Below are 24,842 nucleotides of genomic sequence, written 5' to 3' on the forward strand. Positions count from 1 at the left end.
TCATAAGAAAACAGTAGACAACATTATTAAAACATTTATTTTGTTCTCTGGCATACGTGAAAAACACACACTGACCATATCTATTTGCCATAAATAATTTCTCATATCGTTTTTTACTATTTGCTGTAGATTTTTATTGAATGAAATTTGTGATCAGAAACACTGAACTAATAAAATGTAATCTGCAAGATTCAGAAAACAATGAGTCACACAATCAGCATACAATTGTGCTCCTCCGTTTCCATTTAAGGAAGTCTTGTGGCAAAGCCTTCTGACCAGCATCCATTTCTTTTCTTTGAATAAATAACAACTGATTTGCATTACATTTGTTTTGCATTGTCTATTAGTGATTGTACCATTCAACAAACAGTCCATCTTCATAGAGACAATACTGATGCTGTAGATGCGTTTACCTACGCAATGTAGAGTATGAACTCAGCAGAATACATGGATATCCTAAACACTGATTACATTTTTTTTTTATAAAAAGATGTAAACAGACATTTCTTTAAAGTGATTTCATGGGCAAACACAGCAGTCATGTCATAACATAACATTGTAACATAATAAGACTTTCATCATAGGAGTTTCCCATGCAAACTGTCAGTCAAACACAGAATACTTGCCTTAGAACACACAAAATAATACTTTTTACACATACAATTTCCACTTCTTCTCATTATTATATTTACAATGTAAAGTCAGGTTAACTGTACATTATTCTTTAATCTGGTGCATTCTGGATACTGAATATTGATGTTCTGAGTCACACCTTCCCTACAGGTTTCTTTATAAAAGCACCAACATCACTTTGGCCATGGAGATCAATCATTTAAAAATGATCAACATTAAATAAATGTTTCCTCTGAACAAAGAGCTAGTTGAACAAGCTAGTTAAACAATTCTAGTTAAAAGTAGTTAAATAAATATTAGTTGCACAAAGCTAAAATACAGGACTGGCTTAAAATAGTGTCTAATTTATTATCTGAGCTTATGATAAAAAACTAATTTGAGTATCATGACACAACTTGAGCTAATCTGACGAAAAGTGAATTTGCTGTAGCCTTTTTTTAAGGTGTGCAAATGTTCCTTTAACGCCAGTCAAAATCTGTATTTCTATCAAAACTTGTGGTCTTTATTTTGGTTTTACTCTGTCTGTGCTCGCAAGTCCAAAATTGCACCATTGTAAACATCTCATGCTACCTTAATGAATCAACCTCAGAAATGCAACAAACCTTTATCCTTTTTGAGGTACAAAATGGAGAGAAAAAGGGAGATTGTGTTGTGCTATCAGCAAAAAATAATTTGGTCGAGAAAGTTTTTTTGGACACATTCTATATCTACAGTATGAAGCATATCAAGTGTTCAACAAAGATGCTCGATAAAGTATTTTATGTTTGCAGTGTTTGCAGTTTATGTTTTACAGTCAGTAAAATTGGCGTTATTATCGTCCTCACCTGGAACAAGCAAAAAACAACACAGCAAAACTCTCCCTTTGATGCAGTTCTTCTGTGATTTGAGTTCTACACAGCTGCTCCAAGGGTCACCTGTAAGTACACAGACAGATCTGTAAATATGAGAAACTCAGCAGCACTCAGCAAAAAAAATAAATTAGGTTGGCACTTTATAAGTGTGTGTGTGTGTGTGTGTGTTTTCCCTTTTGAGACATGAACCTGTGGGAACCAGGAAGTATTCACGTTCACATAAACAATGGTAAGCATTGATTTAAATGCTTAAAATAAAATAAAAATGTTCCTCCACTGACGGTTGGGTTTAGAGTAGGGGTTTTGCTAAGGGAGTAGGGTAAATTAAACATCCATTGCTGTTGACTGCATTTCATAATTTACAACAAAAAAACAGCTGTTTTTGAGTGCCACCCTGTGGACATTTCACCTCAACAACACTTCCAGCTTCAGCCACTGGGGGCAGTGGTTTCAAGTCTGTAGCTTTTAATGTGGAAAGAAAGTTTTTTTTTGCACTTTTATGTTCGAGTGTGGGAACAAAAGGTCAAACAACAACTAAAATGTTGTATGACAGTGTGAAAGGGATATGGCCTCTGGATGTGAAAAGTTTGGTGTGCTGACACATTGTTTATCTCTTCTAACAACTTTCTCTTGTGAGCAACACCCACAAATGACAGATTGGGAGAGAAAGCATGATATGCCATCACATCCAGTGTGTCTGCTCTGAACAGATCAGTGCTGTTTATATCATGCTGTTGAACACTCCTTTGACAAAACAAAAATGCATCTTGGAGTCAGTTGTGGTAGATGTGGGTGTTTTCCTTTTATAACAGAAGTGAGTCATGGATGTTTTAGTCATGCATCTCATGACTGCAGCATTTTCTAGTAAAGACAAATACATTCCTTTTGTAGATCCATTTCTTAGCAAAAGCTGGGATTTATAAAAGGCGTTTTTGATAGTGTGAATAAAGTAGCCACCCATTCCATAAATAAGGGATTGTCCCGTATTTAAATATGAAATGATGAGTCCTGTATCAAATCAATATGGGATGGGATTTGTCCTGTATTTAAGCTGGTCAGATGGCGTCACGGTGAAATCGTTTCAGATCGTTAATTTGACATTGATATGAGTTGGACATTTAGCCTGCGATGGGTAAGGGGCCGTCTGAAAAGTCCACACATTGTGCTAAAACTGTGAGGTTTTATTTGATTGAAAAACAGAAGGTTCAATATAAATATTCAATAAGATGTACAAAATTACACAGATCGAACAATGTATGAATACAATGACTTTATAGAGTTATAAAGACACGAAATACAGGTGAAGGAAATAATAAATAAAATAAAGCAAAGAAAAGAAAAAATAAATATATAAACCAGCACACATGTATACATAAATAAGATAAATAAACAAATAAACAAAATATATATATATATATATGGCATAGGTCAGGAAGATCATAAAAGAAAGGTTATACATTTTTTAGAAACACATTTATGAATAACTCTAAAAGCATTATAACAGCTAAAACTGTGGAGGATGTGGTAAGGGACCATCTAAATATGTTACATATGACCCCCATTAAAAGATAACTTTGAGATCAAAACTGAGCAAAAGCAGCATTGTTTGTTCCTGTGGCTGTCAAATTCAACAGTGGCACAATAGCGCCCTCAACTGACAAACATTATGAATCACGGCCTCAATGATCCGCTTCAAATACAACACTATGAGAACGAGCAAAATGTTTGAGTGTCATTGTACATGATCCGCGGACACATTTTTGTTTGCTGTTTACAAAGTCTACAGCTGTCACAGAGACCGGTAAGATATCTCAGGACACTTATTTCATTCATATCTTTAAGGGAGTAAGAAGTGTAAACATTGTGGTGCTTTCAAAACATTTTATGATCCAAACAGACTGACACGGTAACCGTGGCTCAACCAATGGTGTGAGTTTGGGGTGGGGCTATCTATTTGCCCATCCAATGGCAGGGGGGAAATATTCTGGAAACCTGTTTGAAGAGGTCATTATGTTGACTTAACATGGTCAGCATAATGTTATTCTATCTACATGGTTTAGGCTTTTTCCAAAATCCCTAAACCAAGATCAAAATTATGAATTGTAACTACTCCTACAGTTTCAACTACATTTATCAAACTTAGTACTGTCTGTCGACACTTTCTAACTGTCTGTCTGTCCGCCCATCTGTCAGTCTGTCTATCTATCTATAGTGCTGTGAAAAAGTATTTGCCCCATCCTGATAACTTTTTTAGATCTTCAAATGAGATAACATAAAACAAAGGCAACCTGAGTAAACACAAAATACTAAATACATATATATATATATATATATATATATATATATATATATATATATATATATATATATATATATATATAAAATGTTATTGAAGCAAAAAGTTATCCAACACCTATAGCACTCATGTGAAAAACGTACTGCCCCTTAAACTTAATAGCTGGTTGTGCCACCTTTAGCAGCAACAACTGCAACCAAACGTGCTCGATAACTGAAGATCAGTCTTTCACAACGCCTTGGTGGAGATTTGGCCAACTCTGCAGAACTGCTTTAGTTCAGCCACATTGGAGGGTTTTCGAGCATGAACTGCCCATTGAAGGTCCTGCCACAGCATCTCAATCGGGTTCAAGTCAGGACTTTGACTAGGCCACTCCAAAACTTACATTTTGATGGACAAAGGTGGACTTACTCCTATGCTTTGGATCATTGTCTTGCTGCCATAATCCAGCTGCGCTTGAGCTTCAATTCACAAACTGTTGACCAGACGTTCCCCTTTAGGGTTTTCTGGAAGAGAGAGTGTCTAGTCCAGCTGAACCCCACCATGAATGCATTTTCATCGATTTGGGAATTTAGTATCTAAGGGGCCAAATACTTTTTCACACAGGCCCAGTTGGTATTGGATAGCTTTTGTGATTCAATGAATAGCATTATCATTTAAAAACTGTATTTTGTGTTCACTCTGATTGCCTTTGTTTTATGCTAGATTTTGTTAGAATGTTTTTAAACAGTTTAGTATGAGATATACACAAAAACAGAAGAAATCCAGATAGGGCACATACTTTTTCACATCGCCGTATCTGTCTGTCTGTCTGTCTATCTATCTATTCTTTGTTATCCAGTTGCTAGGGTGTTGCTAGGTGCTTGCTCACTGACCCAGAGTTCACCCCTTAGTCTCTATGTTATTCTGGTCCCTAGATATGGCTCTGGTCCCTTCTTTAATGTAAGTCAATAATCACAAAAACATAAGCAGCCTCAATAGACTGTACATTGCCATTCATTTGAGGTCAGTAGTTCTAGTAGATGCCTCATTATCTGCATTGATTTGTCATACTGACATCACAATGTGTTTTGTGTAGTAGCCGGGGGTATATTTCCCCATTTAAGGCCAGAGGAGCGATAGGGCAAGTGTAAGACTGCGGTAACTCTCCTCTTCAGGGATCAACACAACTAACAAATCAGGTCATTGCTTATAACTGTCAATCAACTGTCAAGTTGATGATCTTCATTAGCATTTGTTTCTTCAATGACAAAACTGTGTACTTCAGCACTATATATATATATGTACAGTATACATATGAATATTATATGCATACAAACTATGTTCTGCGGTAACACTTTACAGTTAGGTTGTGTAACGCAACAGTTGTTAGTTTGCGCAATAGTTAACATGAACTAACAATGAACAATACTTTAATAGCATTTATAGGTAACACTGTACAATAAGGATCAAATTGTTGGTAAATGGTCTGCACTTATATAGTGCCTTTTTTAAACTTAGCGGTTACCAAAGCGTTTTACACTGTGTCCCACACACACACACACACACACACACACACACACACACACACACACACACACACACATGTTGTGTTTCCATGTTTTATGGGGACTTTCCATAGACATAATGGTTTTTATACTGTACAAACTTTATATTCTATCCCCTAAACCTAACCCTACCCCTAAACCTAACCCTCACCGGAAACATTCTGCATTTTTACATTTTCAAAAAACATAATTTAGTATGATTTATAAGCTGTTTTCCTCATGGGGACCGACAAAATGTCCCCACAAGGTCAAAAATTTCGGGTTTTACTATCCTTATGGGGACATTTGGTCCCCACAAAGTGATAAATACACGCTCACACACACACACACACACACACACACACACACACACACACACACACCAATGATGGCAGAGCTGCCATGCAAGGCGCTAGCATGCCATTTGGAGCAACTTGTTAACATTAGTTACAGTTTTTCACAATTGCTTAGACACATTTCTTGAAACCCATTTGATCACAACTTTAAACACAAAACCAAATCTTCAATCTAGATTCACAAAACCCCTGACTCTTCTAGGAAAATCAAACAATCGCCTCAAAACCATTTCATCTGTGCTCAAAATCAAATAATGCTTTCGGATTATACACACACCCAGTCAAATTATAAACACTACAGAGCGTTCATTAGACACTACATCAGAAAATGGAGAACACAGCATCCAGGGCATGTAGTTATAGATTTGTTTTTTTTATTGTATATAGTAAGCACATTTTGCAATTACTGTCAAATAAAGTATAGTAATCACAATTTACAGTATACAGTGGATATATTGTATACTGTAAGTACTGCAGGTAATACAGTACTGAATGTCTGTATATTCAGCACTTGCATACTGTTAAAATACAGCAGTCCAACTGCAAAACCCCAAAGAACAAAGAACACTCTAATTGAAATACATTACTGTACACTCAAACATGGTGTGCAACTGCTAAATCAAATGCCACAGCATCACTTTTGCTGCCCGTGTTTATCGTTTTGCAGCACAAGTGCATCACAGCAAAATGTGTTGTAGTGAGTGAGAATATGTTTAGAGTTTTGCAAAAAGAGTGATTGATTCGACAAATGGGTTTAGGCCTTTAGGAGAATGGAGTTTAAGTGTTTTAGCAATTCAGAAAAACTGTAATACATTATGAGCTAACAATGAATATTTAAACCATCCAGTTTGAAAATGAAGATATGAAATCAGCAGTATGTGAAGCTGCATACATGTTGAGTAATCTAATAATCAAAATATTACATTATACACCATAATCTAAAATATCTATTTATCTGTTTATTCATATTACAATTAATATACTCCTAACATTTGCAGCAGAGAATAGAATTTGTATTATTAAAATTGTTAAGTGCAATCGTTTTATTAAAAATGCAAAAACATCATAAATTAATTAACTGCAGCATCAGCTTTCATCAATGTTCTTCTAAGGACACAACTTTAGTAATTCATTTGCTCAGTTTCTTTGCTTCAGCATCCATATAACATTGGCACACAGAGGACATCCATATCAACAAGCATCAATTCAGGAATGTTGTGCAGGCTTAGTGATTTTTGCTTCTAAAAGTGCAGTAATATGGATGTAAAGAGATGTGCAGCTTCAAACTCTGTGTGATGAAGAAGCAAATGTTTGCTGCAGAGATAGAGAACAAGAGCAAAATAACCCCAAAAGCATTTCACTGTTATTTAAAAGAGTGAGATAGAAAGCAAGGAGAGAGAGAGAGAGAGAGAAAGAAAGAAAGAAAGAGAGAGAGAGAGAGAGAGAAAGAGAGAGAGAGAGAAAGAAAGAAAGAAAGAAAGAAAGAGAGAGAGAGAGAGAAAGAGAGAAAGAAAGAAAGAAAGAAAGAAAGAAAGAAAGAAAGAAAGAGAAAGAGAGAGAGAGGTGCTATGGGTATAAAAATGTGAGGGGGCACTCTCACATTGTGAATACAATTCACTTAAAAGGATTCAGGGCACCTAAAATCTTGATTTTAAAGCACTGAATTGCCTAACAATCACATCTTTGAAGCTCTGAGGACAGATTATTACAACAAAATATATAACTGCACATTATTTCTCGGCAGATTCCTGTTATAAGTCATTTGACACCAGCTTGCCATAAACCATTAGAGATCACTAGTGCAAGTTAGGATTTTCTCTGAATTCTAGTTCATGGTTGTACTTATATTCTATAAAAAGTGCTGTAAAACTAAATTGTTTACCTTTTCTGAAGAAAATGTGAGTGATGCTTGCCCATGCAAAACGTGTCGCCATGATGCTAGGGAGCTAAGGGTGGTTGCCAGGGCGTTGTGGTTGTGATTAGGTGATGGGACCAATGTGAGCTTGCTGGACAATCTTGTTCAACTTGGTTAGGGCTGATAGGCTGCCATGGCTAAACTGGTGAGATCCTAGCTGAGCTGATTAACCACATTAAAAAAAAACAGCTCTGAGCTAACTGGTTGACTAGTTTGATCACCGTAATCTCATGTGAACTGGTTTGTCCAGCAGGGTTTTTCAAGGGTTTGGGTATGTAAGTGGGTGTTACCTGCTAGGACCTGCTACTGTGTCCTGTCTGGCTCAATCTTAGTTTCTCCATTCTGCTTCTCATTGATGGATTTCTGCGATAGGCGTGAGGACATGGTGGCAGCTTGCACCACAGCCTTGAAGCTGCGCTTGCGTTTCTGTACGTTCTGCTCTGGGTGGAAGATGATGACGTAGAATTTCGGCATGTAGAGCATCCCCAGAGACACAGACGCACTCAGACTCATGGAAACAGTCAGGGTAGTCGTCTGTATGAACATCTAGACATAGACATGATACATCAAGAGTTAGAGAGAAAGAGAGACCACAGGATCATCTAAACACTGAGATTTATACTTACTTGGCAAACAGGTTACTTTTTGTTTTTGAGTTAGTCGCATTAAAAATAGGAAATAAATACACAGTTTCTGGTAGAGAGTTTGTTTGGTGATATTTCTGCTGTTTGCCTACATCCCTGAAATTCATGACATCGGAGAACTCGGCTTGTCGAAAGCATTAATAATGGGTGGATTGAATGTGACATTCTTTTTTATTTATTTTCCTTAGCTAATCTATTTTAAAACAACATCATGCATAGAAATGCCAGCTTTGTTTGCCTTGGGTACTTTAGTTCATTCAGGAGAAAAAAGTTTGTTTTCTTCCATTGAATAAACTAGGCTCAAGAAAGAAAGATCACTTATGCAATATCTTTAAAGACCCCATGAAATCAAAGCTGGCATTCTGAAGTTTTTAGTTCAAGTCTTTTAGCTTTGAGGCCATTTATATGCTAGTGTAGAGGCGACCATAAGAAATAAAAACAAACCTGCAAATTTACTTTCACTATCACCATGTTTACTGAATCTTCCCTTGTTAATATTCCTCAACAATACATGTAATCAAGTAGATGTATCAATGAAAAATGTTTACTTTAATTCATTTATGTTGGGGCAACATGAATATTTTTTGTTTGGTGTCATATATTGCTAGTTCCTAGTGTTATTGTATGGGCTTTTTTGTTTAGTTTTTTTATTTTCCACTGTGCTCTAGGTCCTCGTGGTGGCATAGTGACTTGCCTCAATCCAGATGGCGGAGGATGAATCTCAGTTCCCTCCGCATCTGAGACCGTCAATCCGCGCATCTTATCACGTGGCTTGTTGAGCGTGTTACCGCGGAGACCTAGCGCGTGTGGAGGCTTTACGCTATTCTCCATGGTGCACAACTCACCACGCGCCCCACCGAGAGCGTGAACCACATTATAGCGACCACGAGGAGGTTACGCCAACGTGACTCTACCCTCCCTAGCAACCGGGCCAATTGGTTGCTTAGGAAGCCTGACTGGAGACACATTTAGCTAGGATTCAAACTTGCAACTCCAGGTGTGGTAGTCAGCGTCTTTACTTGCTGAGCTATCCATGCCCCCCATTTTATGTGTTTTTGAATATAATGAGAGAATATAAATGGGGATTCTTGCTGGTGCATCATGTTTATGTTACAATTATGTTGATGAGTGGAGCTTGAGCTTTGGATGAGGACAATAACATAAGGTGCATGATATTTATTGCTCTCTGTATTTAGCAATTGCCTTGCTAATTATAGCATAGTTACTATGCTGCACTGTGTAGTGCTTCCCACCAGCATGTATTTAGCATGTTAACACAGACCCTCACTTGCTAGCAGGGCCAGCCCGACCCAATAAACAACCTAAACATTTGTTTAGGGCCCCGTGATTGGTTCAGGGCCCCACCCACCACCCCCATTTATTGTATTTTTTGCCCATCAATTACTCTAATCAACAAAACACACAACCGTATCATTGAAACTTAGTATGTTTCATTTCGTATATTTTTTCTAAATTAACCTGTAGGGCCCCATACACTATTTTTGTTTAGGGCCCCCAAAACCCTAGGTCCGGCACTGCTTGCTAGTATATAAAGAAATTAAAGATTAATTTGAGTCTGATTTAGTTGGGTTTACCCAATTCAATTAGGTTCCCTGTTCATGAAGTATTTGAGTTGAGATTACGTAGTAATTTCAAGTTACGATAACTAATTTCAAACATGTGGAACTTCTGTCTACAACTGAATCAAGTTCAGCCAAATAGTTATTTTTTGAGTGAATTAAGAAAAAAATAACTTATTTGTAAAAATACAGGGTTGTATTTCAGTATTCTCTGTAAAGCTGCTTTGCAATAATATTAACTGTGAAAAGCGCTAAACAAATAATCTTCTAATTAATTGTGAAAATGTTTCTCTTTGGGTTTATCTAGCCTAACTTAGTAAAAAGTTTATGTTTTTCAGATACTATTTTAATAATTTAATTTAGTACAATGACTATATAAAAGCCACTTATATAATTTTGCAAACGTGTCTTTATAATTTCACGATTACCATTTTTCTCACAAAGGGTCCCTCGCAAGGGGATCATCATGTATCAAAATACTTTAAAACCCCTATTCTAATTTACTCCTAAAAGTTCACTTTTAGCAGATACGAATACTGTATTCAATTTACAGCCAATCCCTTCCAGGAAAACTGCCATTATTGATGACTCATCATACACTCACTCATTGTGTCCAATAAAACGCTCTCTAGAATGAGATTGCCCTCTCGTGGTTCATGGTTGTCATGCAAATTCAAGTCTATTAGCTATTAAAAAAAATGGGATGAGCACTTTTATATGTCCCACCTGATCAAAACTATTTCATTGGGTCTTCAATAGCTCAGATATTTTTCTTAGACAGTCCCCTGCTTCCCATTTGTTTCTCCTGAGAAAAAGACCTCAGCATTCTCACATGTCTCGTCTAGAGCTTCAGAGCTCAACCATTTCTCAACCTGTGCTATGATTTGCAAAGATACCAAAGTCTGCAATCAAAATTCTCATCAAATTCTTTGTAAGACCAGATCATCTGAGCTACACTACTCACATGAATTTCACAGCTTTATACTCTTACGGTATGTCAACAATTGTCTCAATTGTGTCCAGGTGCATTTTAGGAAAAACATCTAAGCTAATGCTCATACTGGAAACATATCTGAGAACATCTAGAGTCTCCTGAGCTATGAAAGAGCAATCTTTGAGTCATAAAATTTGCTTTTGGAAGGAATACCATGCATCAAAAGACTCAGTAATCACTGTCAAAATGCACTTAATATTTTATATTAAATATATATATATATATTTATATATATAGACTCCAAAAGTAAATAAAGGCACATCTGCGCACAAAAGTGTGCCCACCAGGAAATGGCACATATACTATTAGCGGCATGAAATCAACTGCTCTCCAAGTGTGAAGCAACCTGGTTCGTTTAATCTATGCAGCAGTAGCTAATGCTCTAATTCGCTAATTCCCGCTGACAAGGCTTCTGGCTTTATTAAGATGGGTAGACATTGTCTTTCAGGCGTCCAAACATTCCTGTTATCAGCCTCCCTCCCACAGTCAAACCCCCGGAAACTATTTGGTGGGCGAAAGAGTCTTTGTCTCTGTGTCATAGTGTGTCGTTGGGAGATAAAGGGGAGAAGTGAAATGTTGTCTTTTTCCTTCTCATATCATCCTGTCATATCCAAGACCTCTTCAAAAGAGAAACAGTGAGCAATACAATTTGGACTTGCTATCGTAAAGCTGGCAGGCTGTTGCTAACTTCAATGCCTTCACATTGAAATGACTTCATTTCAAATAATTTTCTACTTAAGGACTTAAATGTCGACTAAGCTCAACTCTTTTGTTGAGGGATTGCAGCAGAACTGTGAGAACATTTTGTGCTGTAAATATCAGGAGCTGTTTCACAGAGAAGGTGGTGTTGTATTTCTATATGTTGTGCTTTTAAGACGGGAAAGGCAACATTTGAAATGTTATTTTGTAATATGGCTCTCTATGATATTGCATATACATAAAAAGCATGAAAGGTTTTCCCAGACCAAATGTCCAAGTCATATTCTCACTGTCAGCGAATGTGGCATGCGTTGCAGTTTTTTATACAGGAAAAGTAATACAGAAACCTCTAGTCATGCCAGCGGAGAATGCAAAATACATGACATTATGCTGTAATTGTAGGAAAAACTTGGGATGAACAAATGTCTCTTTTAACACACACACACACACACACACACACGCGCGCACACACACACACACACACACACACACACACACACACACACACACACACAAGTTGTTAGGCACAATGTTAGGGACTGACATCCTCAGTCACCATTCACTTACATTGTATGTAACAATTGCAATGAAAGTGAATGGTGACTGAGACTAACATTCTGCCTAACATCTTTTGTGTTCCACAAAAGAAAGAAAGTCATTCAGGTTTGGAGCAAAATATGAGTTGACGATGACAGAATTGTCATTTTTGGTTAAAAAGTTCATAAATAAATGAGTTGGGTTAGTGGGTGTAAAATAATTTTTAAGGAATGTTCCAAGTTCAATGGAAGTTAAACTCAGTCGACAGCCTTTGTGGCATAATGTTGATTAACACAAAAAATATTTTGACTTGTCCCTCCTTTTCTATATAAAAAAAAGCAAAAATCAAGGTTACAGTGAGGCATTTATAATGGAAGTGAATGGGGCCAATTTTTGGAGGGTTCAAAAGCAGAAATTTGAAGCTTATAATTTAATAAAAGCACTTACATTAAATCTTCTGTTAAAACTTGTGTGCTATTTAATCTATAAAATCTGTGTTTTTATGGTCATATAGGGTTTTACGGTTTACAGTGTTACATTGTCATGGCAACAAAGTTCTAAAATTAGATATTACATAGAAAAGGTGATTTTATCATTTTAAAATCATGTTTGCATGCATACTGTTTACGTCTTGTGGCTATACTTTTGAAACCGAGAGTATTTAGCATTTACAGATTGGCCCCATTCGATTCCATTGTAAATTTCTCACTCTAACTGAGATTTTTGCTTGTTTTTAAAGAAAAAGAGGGACAAGTTTGAAATAAAGATTTGAGTTAATCAAAAAAGTTAATCAATATTTTTAAAACATACCTCCCTAACATAAAACCTTTACCTGAACCTAACCATTAGTGTTTTAAAATATAAATGAGACCTTTAAAAAAGACATCCTTACCAAATCAACCTAACCATTAGTGTTGTAAAATGCAGAAGCAAATTGAAAAATCACATTTTCTGATCCAATCACATAATTTCGTAACACTTCTATAACTCTGTCATGTCACGTGTCAGCTTAAGTTCATGGCTGGAATTGATCCACAGCCCTCCTACTTTAAGTCCAATGTCCTAGATGAGCTACCGCACACGCTAAGCATATTGGTGTATATATGTAGGTGGGTTTGTAATACAAGCATTAAAATGTAACATTTTTCAAAGGATGTGTTAGAGTAAAAGTGGGTCGATATCATAACATAGCAAAAAATAAGTATTTATATAGACATAATCAGCCATTAAAGTCATGATTTGAGTGAAAGTGAATAAATCAATCAGTTGTTGTAATGCATCTTGTGTTGATTTCATCTGGAAACTGCTGGGAATTGTACCTGGAGACACATAACATATTTAGCAAAAATTTATTTAGAGTCACTTTTCACTATGAGACCAGGTTGGAATATTCCTTTAACCAATCATTTCCCTTAATTCCTACTGTTCCAACAATGAATGCTATCCAGGAACATATCCAACTTCATCACGTTGTGTGAATAGAAAATAAAAATGTTAGTACTGTATATATAATAGGGCTGTCGATTTAACGCATTAATTCAGTGTGATTATTTTTATTAAAAACAAAAACAAAAAATTAACGCAATTAAACGCGATGCCCCCGGACCGCAATAAGGAAAATTACTGACTGAGAAATGCAAGCTTGTAGTACCACCTGTTTACTCCAGAGGGCAGTAAATGAAACTTCAGCGGTATGGGCAACACGCAGTTTATACAGTGAACAAAACAACCCTTCAGCAGACAGCACAAACATGCTTTACGTTCTTGCGTTCAAAACACTTGAAGGAGCACAAATGCGAACTAAGAGATCTCAATATGTGTTCTAAGTATTAAGCTATATTTAACTTGACACAGTGACCTAAAACATTTGTTTATGACACAACACACCTGAGATTCTACACAACATGTCTGACGCAGGTGTAAATTGAGGGTCCTTAAACAAGCCCTCATAATAAATCTCAAACTGATCGACAAATTCACTTGTGAAATGGATTGCTGTGAACTGCCAATGATTGGCTTATTTTCAATAATATATAATATTTAAAGATAACTATGTGTAAATATTTCATCATTATCTACATGAATTATTGTTATATGAGGGGGTTTCTCAGCAAATATTTGTATATGCGTTTAATTCGATTAAATATTTTAAATCGATTGACAGCCCTAATATATATATATTAGGGCTGTCAATCGATTATATATATATATATATATATATATAGTGTGTACAGTAGTTATAGAATATACATAACCTTCTCTGTGGACTGTGCTGTGCCAAAGAAAATAGGCACAAATGCCAGCCAGACGATGCAAGTGGTATACATGGTGAAGCCGATTGGTTTTGCTTCATTGAAGGTCTCGGGTACGCCGCGGCTCTTGACAGCGTAGACTGTGCATGTGACCATCAGCACAATACTGTAGCTCAGACAACAGATGAGTGACAAATCAGACATGTCACACTTCAGGATTCCACGTGCAAGCTCTGGATTGGGCGGTCGCAATTCTTCATAGTCCACGATGGTGTGTGGGGGCATAAAGCCAAACCAGACAAACACACCCACCAACTGCAGAGAAAGAGAAATGGGAGGAAATAAAAGCTTATGATGAACGCAGAGACTCAGACAGAAGAACAGACACATTTGTCAAGAGATTGATGTTGAGGAGTGGTTAACTGGTGGATCGTGACCAAAAAATGGGTTGCAGGTCTGTTCTGACATAGTTGTTGACTGCAGGGTAAAATTAATTATGCAAATAATAAAACATAAGTAACTATATAATAGTGTATAATTAATAGAGCAAAATAAAGAAGCATAGCAACTTTTTAAAGGGAGAAGAAAATCTTTTGTCGTCCAATCAGATTCAACAGTATTTTGGTGCAAATTCATGTCACTTAGTAGAAGCTGTAGCCAAATTTGGAAGGTGCCAACATGGAACGGTTGCATGACATGCCCTCTTCCTCAAAGACCATGAACAAAATTAGACAAGGAAAAAGAAAATAAGACCCAGACCTCATTAAATAAAAAATGAGTTCATCCCTACTGAAAAAAACAAAAACAGGGTGAGGTGATTTGCTAGTCTCAGCTGGTTTAAGCAGGTATTCCAACATGGCCAAGCTAATGTTTAGAATGTCCTGAGCCTGAAACTATACTAAATGCATCAAAACTGATCAGCCTGACTTGGTAATGAGGTTTTACAAATTAGACATGGTTTGTGCCAACTATAATGTGGTTTGTGCTGTGAATTATTGGCTGCCGAGAGCAGGACCACATCGAAAATCAAATATTTAGAAACCAAAACTGTCCTATATTGTGCTATTTAGCTTATGTCATATTAGATTTTTATTGTATATTGTTAAGTGTATCTAGTTAAACGTAATAGTAATACATTTAAAAAAAATTAATTGTATTTTTGTACAGTAAACCATCTGGACCGTTCTATTGTTGTTGTTAATATCAAATGCTGTGCACACTGAAAACCCTAATAAGTTGGCTCAACTCAATTGATTAAGTAAACTCTTTCCCTTAATTGAATTGAGTAATGGCATCTTCAAAACTTGTGCAGCTAAATTCACTTAATTTAGTGTTCAAATGGAATTAACTTAAAGGAATAGTTCTCCAAAAAGTGAAATTTATCTAATTATTTACTCACCCTCATGCCATTCCAGATGTGTATGACTTTATTTCTTCAGCAGAACAAAATTAAAGATTTTTAGAAGAATATCTCAGCTCTGTAGGTCCATACAATGCAAGTTAATGGGTGCCAAAATGTTGACGCTCCAAAAAGCACATAAAGACATCATAAAAGTAATCCATACGACTCCATTGTTTTAATCCATATCTTCAGAAGTTATATGATAGATGTGGGTGAGAAAAAAGATCACAAGAATGTCAAAGTGAAAGTTAAAGTGGAGATTGACTGAGCAGGGAGAAGAATTTCAAGCCAAAAAGGACTTAAATATGGATTTGTTTCTCACCCACATCTATAATATCACTTCTGAAGACATGCGTTAAACACAGGAGTCGTATGGATTACTTTTATGATGTCTTTATGTGCTTTTTGGAGAGTCAAAACCTTGGCACCCATTCACTTGCATTGTATGGACCAAAACAGCTGAAAAATACTCCTAAAAATCTTAATTTGAGTTCAGCAAATGAAAGAAATTCAAACACATCTGGGATGGCATGAGGGTGAGTAAATTATTAGAGAATTTTCATTTTTGGGTGAATGATTCCTTTAACTTTTTAAGTTAAGGTAACTAGATGTTGTAGGAAAACATTTGATGATGATAACTTTTTTCATCACTTTTTCAAACAGTGTATTGAAAAACATAAATAATGAAGATTATAACTGATTTTAGGTCTATCAACTAATTTCTCACACAAAAATGCATATATGAAAATACATACTGAAACAGTGTTAACGGGGTTCAAGTTGACTAAAGGGGACACAGATCACTCAAATGGTGACATCACACAAAACAACATAAATAATACCACAAAAGAGGTATAAGTAACAACTTTTTTGAATGTCCCCATATGTTCCCTATGACCAAGGAAACATAATTAAATCATTCAAGCAAGGCAGTGTGGGTATTCCCCATAGCCTCAATTTTGTACTTAATTGATATAAAAACATAAAATCTTAAGTCTATGTATTTAAAAAAATAAATAAATACAAGTTAAAGGAACTTAAATATATTCTGAGCCCAAAACTTTACATTTCAAGTAATGTTTAATTAAGACAACTTGATTTTTTCTAGTAATGACAACATCAACAATGAAAATCTAGGAATCTAATTGCAATATATGAGTAGTGTTTTTACTAGTTGAATAATTAAACCTGAACGAGTACTCGGTTAATCAATTACTCCTACACATCCTTACTTATGACATCAAAACACTTTTACTATATTGCATGACTTGTGAGGTGATACATTTTCATGTTTGCGAGTAAGCAATTGCATAATTCATCTCACATTTGCTTTTTATGACATTTCGGTTAGGTTGAGATTTAATGTTTATGAGATCAGCCTGATATTTTTGTACAGTAAACCATCTGGAATGATAGGTCGCCATTTGATGTTCAATGTAAAAACTGGGCCGTGAATCAAAACCAGTTGAGAAGTACTGATATAAATAAAGTGTAAGAAAGCCTGTATTTTAGGCAGTCTTCTCCAGCCACGACTGCACTTAATGTCTGCAGGAGAGACTTTAAATAAGATTAATACATAATAATATTTAAAATGGGCCAACTTTCAACTTGATTGCTCTTAATGATGGGTTTTAAAGGGCTTTCTTCTAGACACAAAAGAAACTATACAATTCTCTCATTGCTTTATAATGCTGCAAAGTCATTCATCGTGTTAGTGCAGAGGGTCAGTGAATGAGGGCAGCTGGGCAGAGTCGTGAATGCGAAAACGTTCTTTGCACCTGTTCACAACAAGAACATTCACACTAGAAAGTGACTCAACTTGATCGAAGGTGCTCTTCAAATAACGCTCACAACTTTCAAAGAAACTTCTGCAGCTGGGAGGAGAACGGAACAGCAGCCGGGCGGCCGGCGTGTTACCGCGGAGACAGATGTTGCTGTCAGAATGCTCGGTGGAGTTCCGCTCTCCACACAGCATCGGTGACACTTCTGCCAAACACACGCCGGAGGAGGTGCTGAAAAATGTCCTGCTGTCAATCATTCTCACGCTAACGTCCTGCTAATCTAGTCTCCCCCACACTCCATTTCCAGTGAGTCATACACATAATTCTGGGGCTTTGCTCAAACTACAAAGGCTTTTAAAATATTATTTTGTAAAAGTTCAAATCAGCATTTTATATCGCCGGAAAGGTGTTTATCAGCGGATGCAATTTATAATGCAGGAATGGGGCTTTCTTGTCACCCGTAAAATGCTCAAACATTTATAGCCATGACTGATGCTGAAACGGTTGCTTTTGCACATTAGCGTTTGCTGGCACAAGCGGGGTGAATCCCAGCAATCAACATGATGAGGTTTGCAGGAAGCTTATCAGCTTCTACACAGTGAACAAACACAGGAGAATCTGCCTGCCTGGAAAACCGCTTTTGACAAAACCTCAAAACTCATCCACGTTATAGTAGCTTTAGTTACCATAGCCACAGGTCCAATATTGCTTAAGAACCTATGTTAGAAGACAGCCCTGCTAAAAAAAAAGCATAGCTGGTAACCACACTTTTTGACTAGCTTAACCAGCAAAGACTTAATTGGTTAACCAGCATTACCACTCGGGCTGGGTATTGATACAGGTTATCTGATTCAATTAGATTTCAAATCACAAGCTCTCAATTATATTCAGATAATGCAGTTAATTATACTAGGGACATTTTAATTAGGAACATTACAAAAATAAATATATATATTTTTTAATTTAGTTAAAATCCTATTTCCATGTATTCCATCAATAAATATGATAATATAATGCATGTATTATAATTTGTTACATGTTTATGTTTTTCATGCATAATTTGTACCATATAAAAGCATTTACATTGATTTGTTGAACATGTGCAAAAATCAGTACTGCCTCTTTAAGAAAACCAGCAGTTCTTTAAAGCGCGTCTGTACATAAACGAGAGAGGCTTGAATGGCTTTACCTCATCAGTGCTATGCTTTTGATCAATAACTGACAGTAAAGATCAGAAAGGGTATTAAAAGAGGCATTTTCAATGACATCTGTATTGCGTGGATCTTGTCTTTGGACACATGGACCAAACTTTTACTCTCAACACGCAGTGAAAGCATCTCGCAGCTACACAATCACCGGTGAGTGAAATTGGGATATTTGCCGGCCAGTGGAGACATTTTTAGTCGCATAGTGTGAAATTTGGTTGCAAAGGCGAGTGATTTCCTCTCATTGAGGTAAAGGGTTGCGCATGGAGTAAAAGATCCATCTTGGGATTTAAGAATCGATATCGAGATCGTTCAAATGAAGATTGCGATTAGTTGGAAAATCTATATTTTTACCCAGCCCTAATTACCACAAAATTGTACTTTTCTTTTGGAACATGAAAAAGGAAGTCTAAAAAATTCTCATTACAGCAAACACAAAAAACCATGGCCAAATATCTGAAAAGCCGAGTAATTAAAAAAAATTATGAAAACTGATTTGAACTTGATATGTGAACATTTAGTACGCTCTAAAACAAATTAATCATTACTCACTACATTTTTTAAAATAAACAATTTATCTTACATCTCCATAACATACCAACCAAATTTGTATTTTTATTTTTCAGCTTAGCCTGAATATATTTTAATAACTATATGTCTAATGGTTGAACTAAGGAAAAACATTTTAGATTTTACAAGATATTTAACACAAGTTATTTTCTTGTATTATCTTGTCTTAATTCGGAGTGGTGGTGGTGTAGTGGTCTAAAGCACATAACTGGTAATCTGGTAATCAGAAGGTTGCTGGTTCGACCCCCACAGCCACCACCATTGTGTCCTTGAGCAAGGCACTTAATTCCAGGTTGCTCCGGGGGGATTGTCCCTGTAATAAGGGCTCTGTAAGTCACTTTGGATAAAAGCGTCTGCCAAATGCATAAATGTAAATGCAATTCTTCAGGTATTGGTTCAAGTATCATTAATAAAAGGTAAGTGAATTATTTACAGTTTATGTTAAAAAAACAACTCAGAAAAGACGATCTCTACTCATTTCTCTCACGCATATAATTTATATAAACACACAATATTATGAAAATCATTGAAAATGGTCCTCTGTAATCTGGATGTGCAGTAATGAGAAATTAACCAGAACATTCTTAAATATTCTTATTATGAAATAAGCTTGTCATCTTTATGTACACAGTGGAGCACTTGAATATCAACCGTGTTCAAGTTTCAGAACAGAATTTCAAAATAATATTAATATAGAAATCCTCACTGCCATTGTTCAAACTCAGTTTCATGACAATTGCCCACTAAAGTTATTAGTTATAATCGCAATCAGTTGAAGCTTTTCTGATTTCTGATTTGCAGTCTCCGAACTGTTTAATAATTATGTAACAAATTAACTTCAGATTTTTTGACTGCAGGAAAGATAACAATACAATTATAAATAAATGGCTTTAAGCCTTCAATAAAGAGCTACACCTCCACCAAACTAACCTGTACTGAGATCATTATGAAGGTAATCGCAAGCTGCGAAGTGGGGCTGATAAATTTTGGTGGTGTGACAGACTTCTTGCCTTGCTCGAAGATGCGGTAAATGCGATTGGTCTTGGTGAGCATGGCGGAGTACGTAATGCACATGCCCAGACCGAGCAACAGCCTGCGAAATGCACACACCACCATTCCCGGCTCGGCGATCATGAGGAAGGTAATGAGGTAGATAAGGAAGATTCCGGTCAGGAGCACGTAGCTGAGCTCACGTCCAGCGGCTCTCACGATGGGAGTGTCGTTGAAGCGGATGAAGGTGATGATGATGGACAGGGTGGCCATGATGCCCAGAATGGCCAGGAACAGAGGGATAATGGCCCAGGGCGAATGCCACTCCAGTTTGATAATGGGTGTGGGCCGGCAGGCCGTACGGTTAGGGGTCGGGCGCATGTCGAAAGGGCACATCTCGCAGTTGAACTCGTCGGCTTGAAATTGATACCCGTCACAGAGTTCACAATGCCAGCAGCACGGAACACCCTTCACCATCTTCTTCCTTTCGCCCGAGCGGCATGGAAAACTGCACACGGAGTCCGGAATCAGGCGGGAGCCACCGGTCCACTGCATCTCTTCCACCTGAAAAAAAAGAAAAAATATTTATAAAGAATGGCTCCAAAATATGGCTGTCCAACTACTATACTGCCAAAACTCTTATATCAGTCAGTGGCATTGCCAGGGTGGCCCACCCCAAATTAGACCAAGGCCCACCCAGAATATTAGAGATTATTCTTTGACTTCAAATATACTGTATATTTATAAAATAGTTTAAAAAAATGCATATATTCTGATTTCTGAAATTATGAAAGAACTGTTTGAATGCACCGCTTTTCTGTTGTTAAGGAAAATTTGGTAAAAAAAAAAAGAAAAAAATTTAAAAGCATTTTAGCAAAAAAAAAACAAAAAACATTTTTATTGAGGCCCACCCAAAAGTAATTTCCAGGCTATGCCCTTGAAACCAGCTAGTAACAACCTAGACGCATCTAAGTTCACAACTGATATTTTATTATCATTATTATTATTTGTAGTAGTACTATTATGATGATGATTATTACTATCAGCATAACAATTTGAGTTAACAGCAGGGGTGTAAAAAGTACTCAGACATTATACTTAAGTGAAAGTATGGACACGGAGTAAAACTTTTACTCAATTAAAAGTCTAAGTATCTAGCCAATAACATACTTGATTTAAAGTAAAAAAGTATTCACATAAATATGTACTTAAGTATAACAAAATTTAGTAACTTTGTTTCCTAGCTAGAATGAAATCAAGAGATGAGATTGTGTGAGTTAGGATGTTAGAGAGCACCTATTATAGTTTTTCAAACATTACCTTTCATGTAGTGTGTTAAATTGCATTTTGTGAATGTAAAAAGTCTGCAAAGTTTCAAAAATCAATGTGCACCACAAATGGAGTTATTGACTCCCAAAAGAAAGAACCGATTCTGAACACCTGAAACAAGTCGTTAGTAATTCCAGACTTACTTCCTGTACTAACCTATGTAATTTGGTAACAAAAACCCACCTCTGGTCTTCATTGGCTGCTCACAAACAGCTTTGACCCGCCTTCAAACACTACACTAAGTGGTAGACCAATCACAACAGACTGGGGACATCTGACCAATCAGAGCAGAGTAAGCTCTCTGTAAGGAGGAGTTTAGAATGAATGCTTTAGAACGGATAACTGAATGAGTTGTTTTTGACACTGGGAAAAAAAGGTAATTCTGTAATTAAAATTATGAGCAAATTAAAGTGTTTTTTTGACCTTTGGATGCATGTAAATCTATTGTATGAGACCTTTAAAACAAAAATAGGCACGTTTAAAAAACATAATAGGTGCTCTTTAAATTCAATTGGTTTGTTAAATCGCCTTTTTACTCTCACTGACAACTGTCATATTTCTCCCCAGTGGCATTCGCAACCTGGACCTAGAATCATGTTACAATAACTAAATTTTTGCTAAATGATATTTATGTGGCCTGTTGTATGCTACCCAGCAATTTCCTGGTGGAGCGAACAATAGAGGCGCTAAAACAAGAATGACTTTCATCCACTTTCACTCAAATCACGAGTAAAACGGCAGATTATCAGTTTATAAACACATACTTTTCTCTCTGTTCCTCACACAATGCAATCTTTTGACATATAAATACTTTTACTATAGCGCATGACTCATTTTAACGTTTGCATTACATAACCAACTACATTTACAAGCTTGTTTAAGTGTGATCAAATTGCACGCAAGCTCAAGTGAAAAAGTGTTGCATATTCCATACCTATACCATACAGAGAATCCTGAAGAGCACGCAAGTCCACACGTCGGCCAAAAGTGTAATAGAAGTACCACAAAATGACATGTTGCTTCAGAAATAGCGTTTTTCATGTCGCATTTGCTTTTTCTGACCCAATCGGTTAGGTTTAGGTTTAAGGTTTAGGGTAGGGAGGTAGGCTTCAATCTCCATAGAGCATTAACCTTAAAAACCTCATCTGTTTAGAAGAACATTTCACTCGCTTTTAGTGCCACACAGTGGATATTTCACCTCAGAACTGCCCTGAGACGTGTAATGAACCACATCATTTTATTTTACAAAAACGTTGCCAAAGTCACACAATGTGTGTAGCATGGGATAAGGCACTCACAAATTGTGACATCAGAGCACCCTGCCCTTTGAGACATAAAAAGATCCCAAAAATTCAACTGAATCTTTGAAGAAAGTTAGTAATGTTGTTGGTTTTGTTAATTGTTTTCTAAGGTTTGCTACCAAACTTTGCTGTTGAGCAGATGGATGAATTCAATAAAATTCATAATGAATATTTACACAGATTCCATTTTTTTTATTATCATTATCATCATCAATGTCGGTTTTATAGATATTATTATAATTAATAGTTGCCAAACAACAACAACAACAACAGCAATAATTCAGCAAATATGGAGTAGAAATTCATAGATATGATTTAGTACATACATATGACATGTACACATTTCATTTCAAAAGCCTTTTGTTTATATATATATATACATATATATATGCAACACTTGATCGTGATCATTTTGTCTTCATAATTGTGTTTAGAATAAAGTTTAGTACAAAAACCATCAGTGTTTCTCACTTCTTGCTCATAGTTTTGAATGAATACATCACATTCATTCGGACAGTCACATATGGTGAAGTCGCACAAATATTTCAACACAGGCGCCATTTGTCAATCTGTCATTTGTCGGATGCAGTGAAAAAGGCGGCTTCAGTCCAGTAAGAAGAAAGAAAATTATCAGCAAAAATGTAATGAGTACTTTTCAAGTACTCATTACATTAGAGTAAAAGTACTATTTATTCTTTGGAAATGTAATAAAGTAAAAGTACAAATATTAAGTTGAAATTGCACTTGAGTAAAGTACAAATCCCACAATATAATACTTAAGTATTTTTACTCAGTTACTTTACACCCCTGGTTAACAGTTGGATTTAAAAAATGTACATACATTTGGTATATCCTCAATTTTTCTTTAATGACAGCGTTCACTCAAGCTGGCATGAATGTGTTATCCAGCATGACCTGCAAATGTTTGTGTGAGAAAAGAGAATCTTGTGTTTCAATGAAAGCAAGGAAATTTGACCTTCAGAATAAAGGAGTTAACATGGTCAGTGTCGATAATTTACTTTATTTACTATATTTGATAAGTGACCTACAAAGAGTGCAGAATCTGAAATATTTCCTATTCATTGTATGTTAAAACTTTTTTCCTTTAAAATGTTTCAAAATCCTCAAACATTGTATATTTCCAGGTTTGAAAACCCAATTGTGTAAACAGAGTACCATTATTTATTAGCCTGACCAACTCTGATCTAACCTTTAAATGTTAGGGTTTAAATATAATCAAACACCCTGTGCTAATGTATGATTAATGTCACTTTACGTTGAGCCGTAGGTTATTGGTCCATTGGCCGATGACTCTGTATCCTGGACTGGTGGTGTTGGTCATCTGGTACTGAAAGATGTCATAGCGTCCAGGAGCATCACCATTTTCATTAAACAGAACTGCAGTGCCAGCGCTACCTGATAATCACAAAATAATCTGCATTCATATGACAAAAGAGCACAATGTCAATATTTCACCAAAAATGTGGCTCTTTTTTTTTCTGCATTTGCGACTGATTGAAGAAGGTGGAGCAGAAGGCGGATATACGGAGATATTAATACCATTGATTTTGAAATTAAATATTGAACAAGCACATATGGCTGTAGTGTTTGGGTGTCCGCTTACTTTTAGCCATATAGTGTAACACACTTCAGTGAAAAGGGGACAGTTAATAATTGGAGAATGTAAGAAACCACAGCCAAAAAACAGAACAATTGTTAAAGAATATGGCATCTTGACATTGCTAGGAGCAAGACCACAGTCAGAGATATCATATCGTATGGTGCTTAAAACCCTGATCACCCCCTCTTCCTGTCAGCCCTTCTCCACCGAGACTCCTGAACATCTTCACTTCGCTCTAGAACCATCTGTCGTTTAGACTCTCCATTCATGCTGCTTAATATTACATGCGGTGCAATCTGGTTTTAGTCCATGGCTTGATTTTAAAGGTAATCTCCCAATGCACTACAGATAAAGATTCAG

At 36.3% G+C, this 24,842-nt stretch overlaps 1 protein-coding gene across 1 annotated transcript in view; it reads right to left on the reverse strand.

The window, feature by feature from the left end:
- Positions 1-53: 53 nt before the first annotated feature.
- LOC127631026 (metabotropic glutamate receptor 6-like) overlaps positions 54-24,842 on the reverse strand; it is a 73,137-nt gene continuing 48,348 nt past the window's right edge. Inside the window, exons 8-12 of the mRNA XM_052108968.1 lie at positions 24,138-24,277; positions 20,172-20,795; positions 14,287-14,598; positions 7,868-8,123; positions 54-1,547 (exon numbers count right to left, since the gene is read on the reverse strand). Of these exons, the coding sequence (XP_051964928.1) occupies positions 7,881-8,123; positions 14,287-14,598; positions 20,172-20,795; positions 24,138-24,277 (1,319 nt within the window). The 3' untranslated portion in view covers positions 54-1,547; positions 7,868-7,880. The remainder of the gene's footprint in view (positions 1,548-7,867; positions 8,124-14,286; positions 14,599-20,171; positions 20,796-24,137; positions 24,278-24,842) is intronic.

This window comes from Xyrauchen texanus, chromosome 37 (assembly GCF_025860055.1).
Source record: "Xyrauchen texanus isolate HMW12.3.18 chromosome 37, RBS_HiC_50CHRs, whole genome shotgun sequence".
Classification (NCBI taxonomy): domain Eukaryota; kingdom Metazoa; phylum Chordata; class Actinopteri; order Cypriniformes; family Catostomidae; genus Xyrauchen; species Xyrauchen texanus.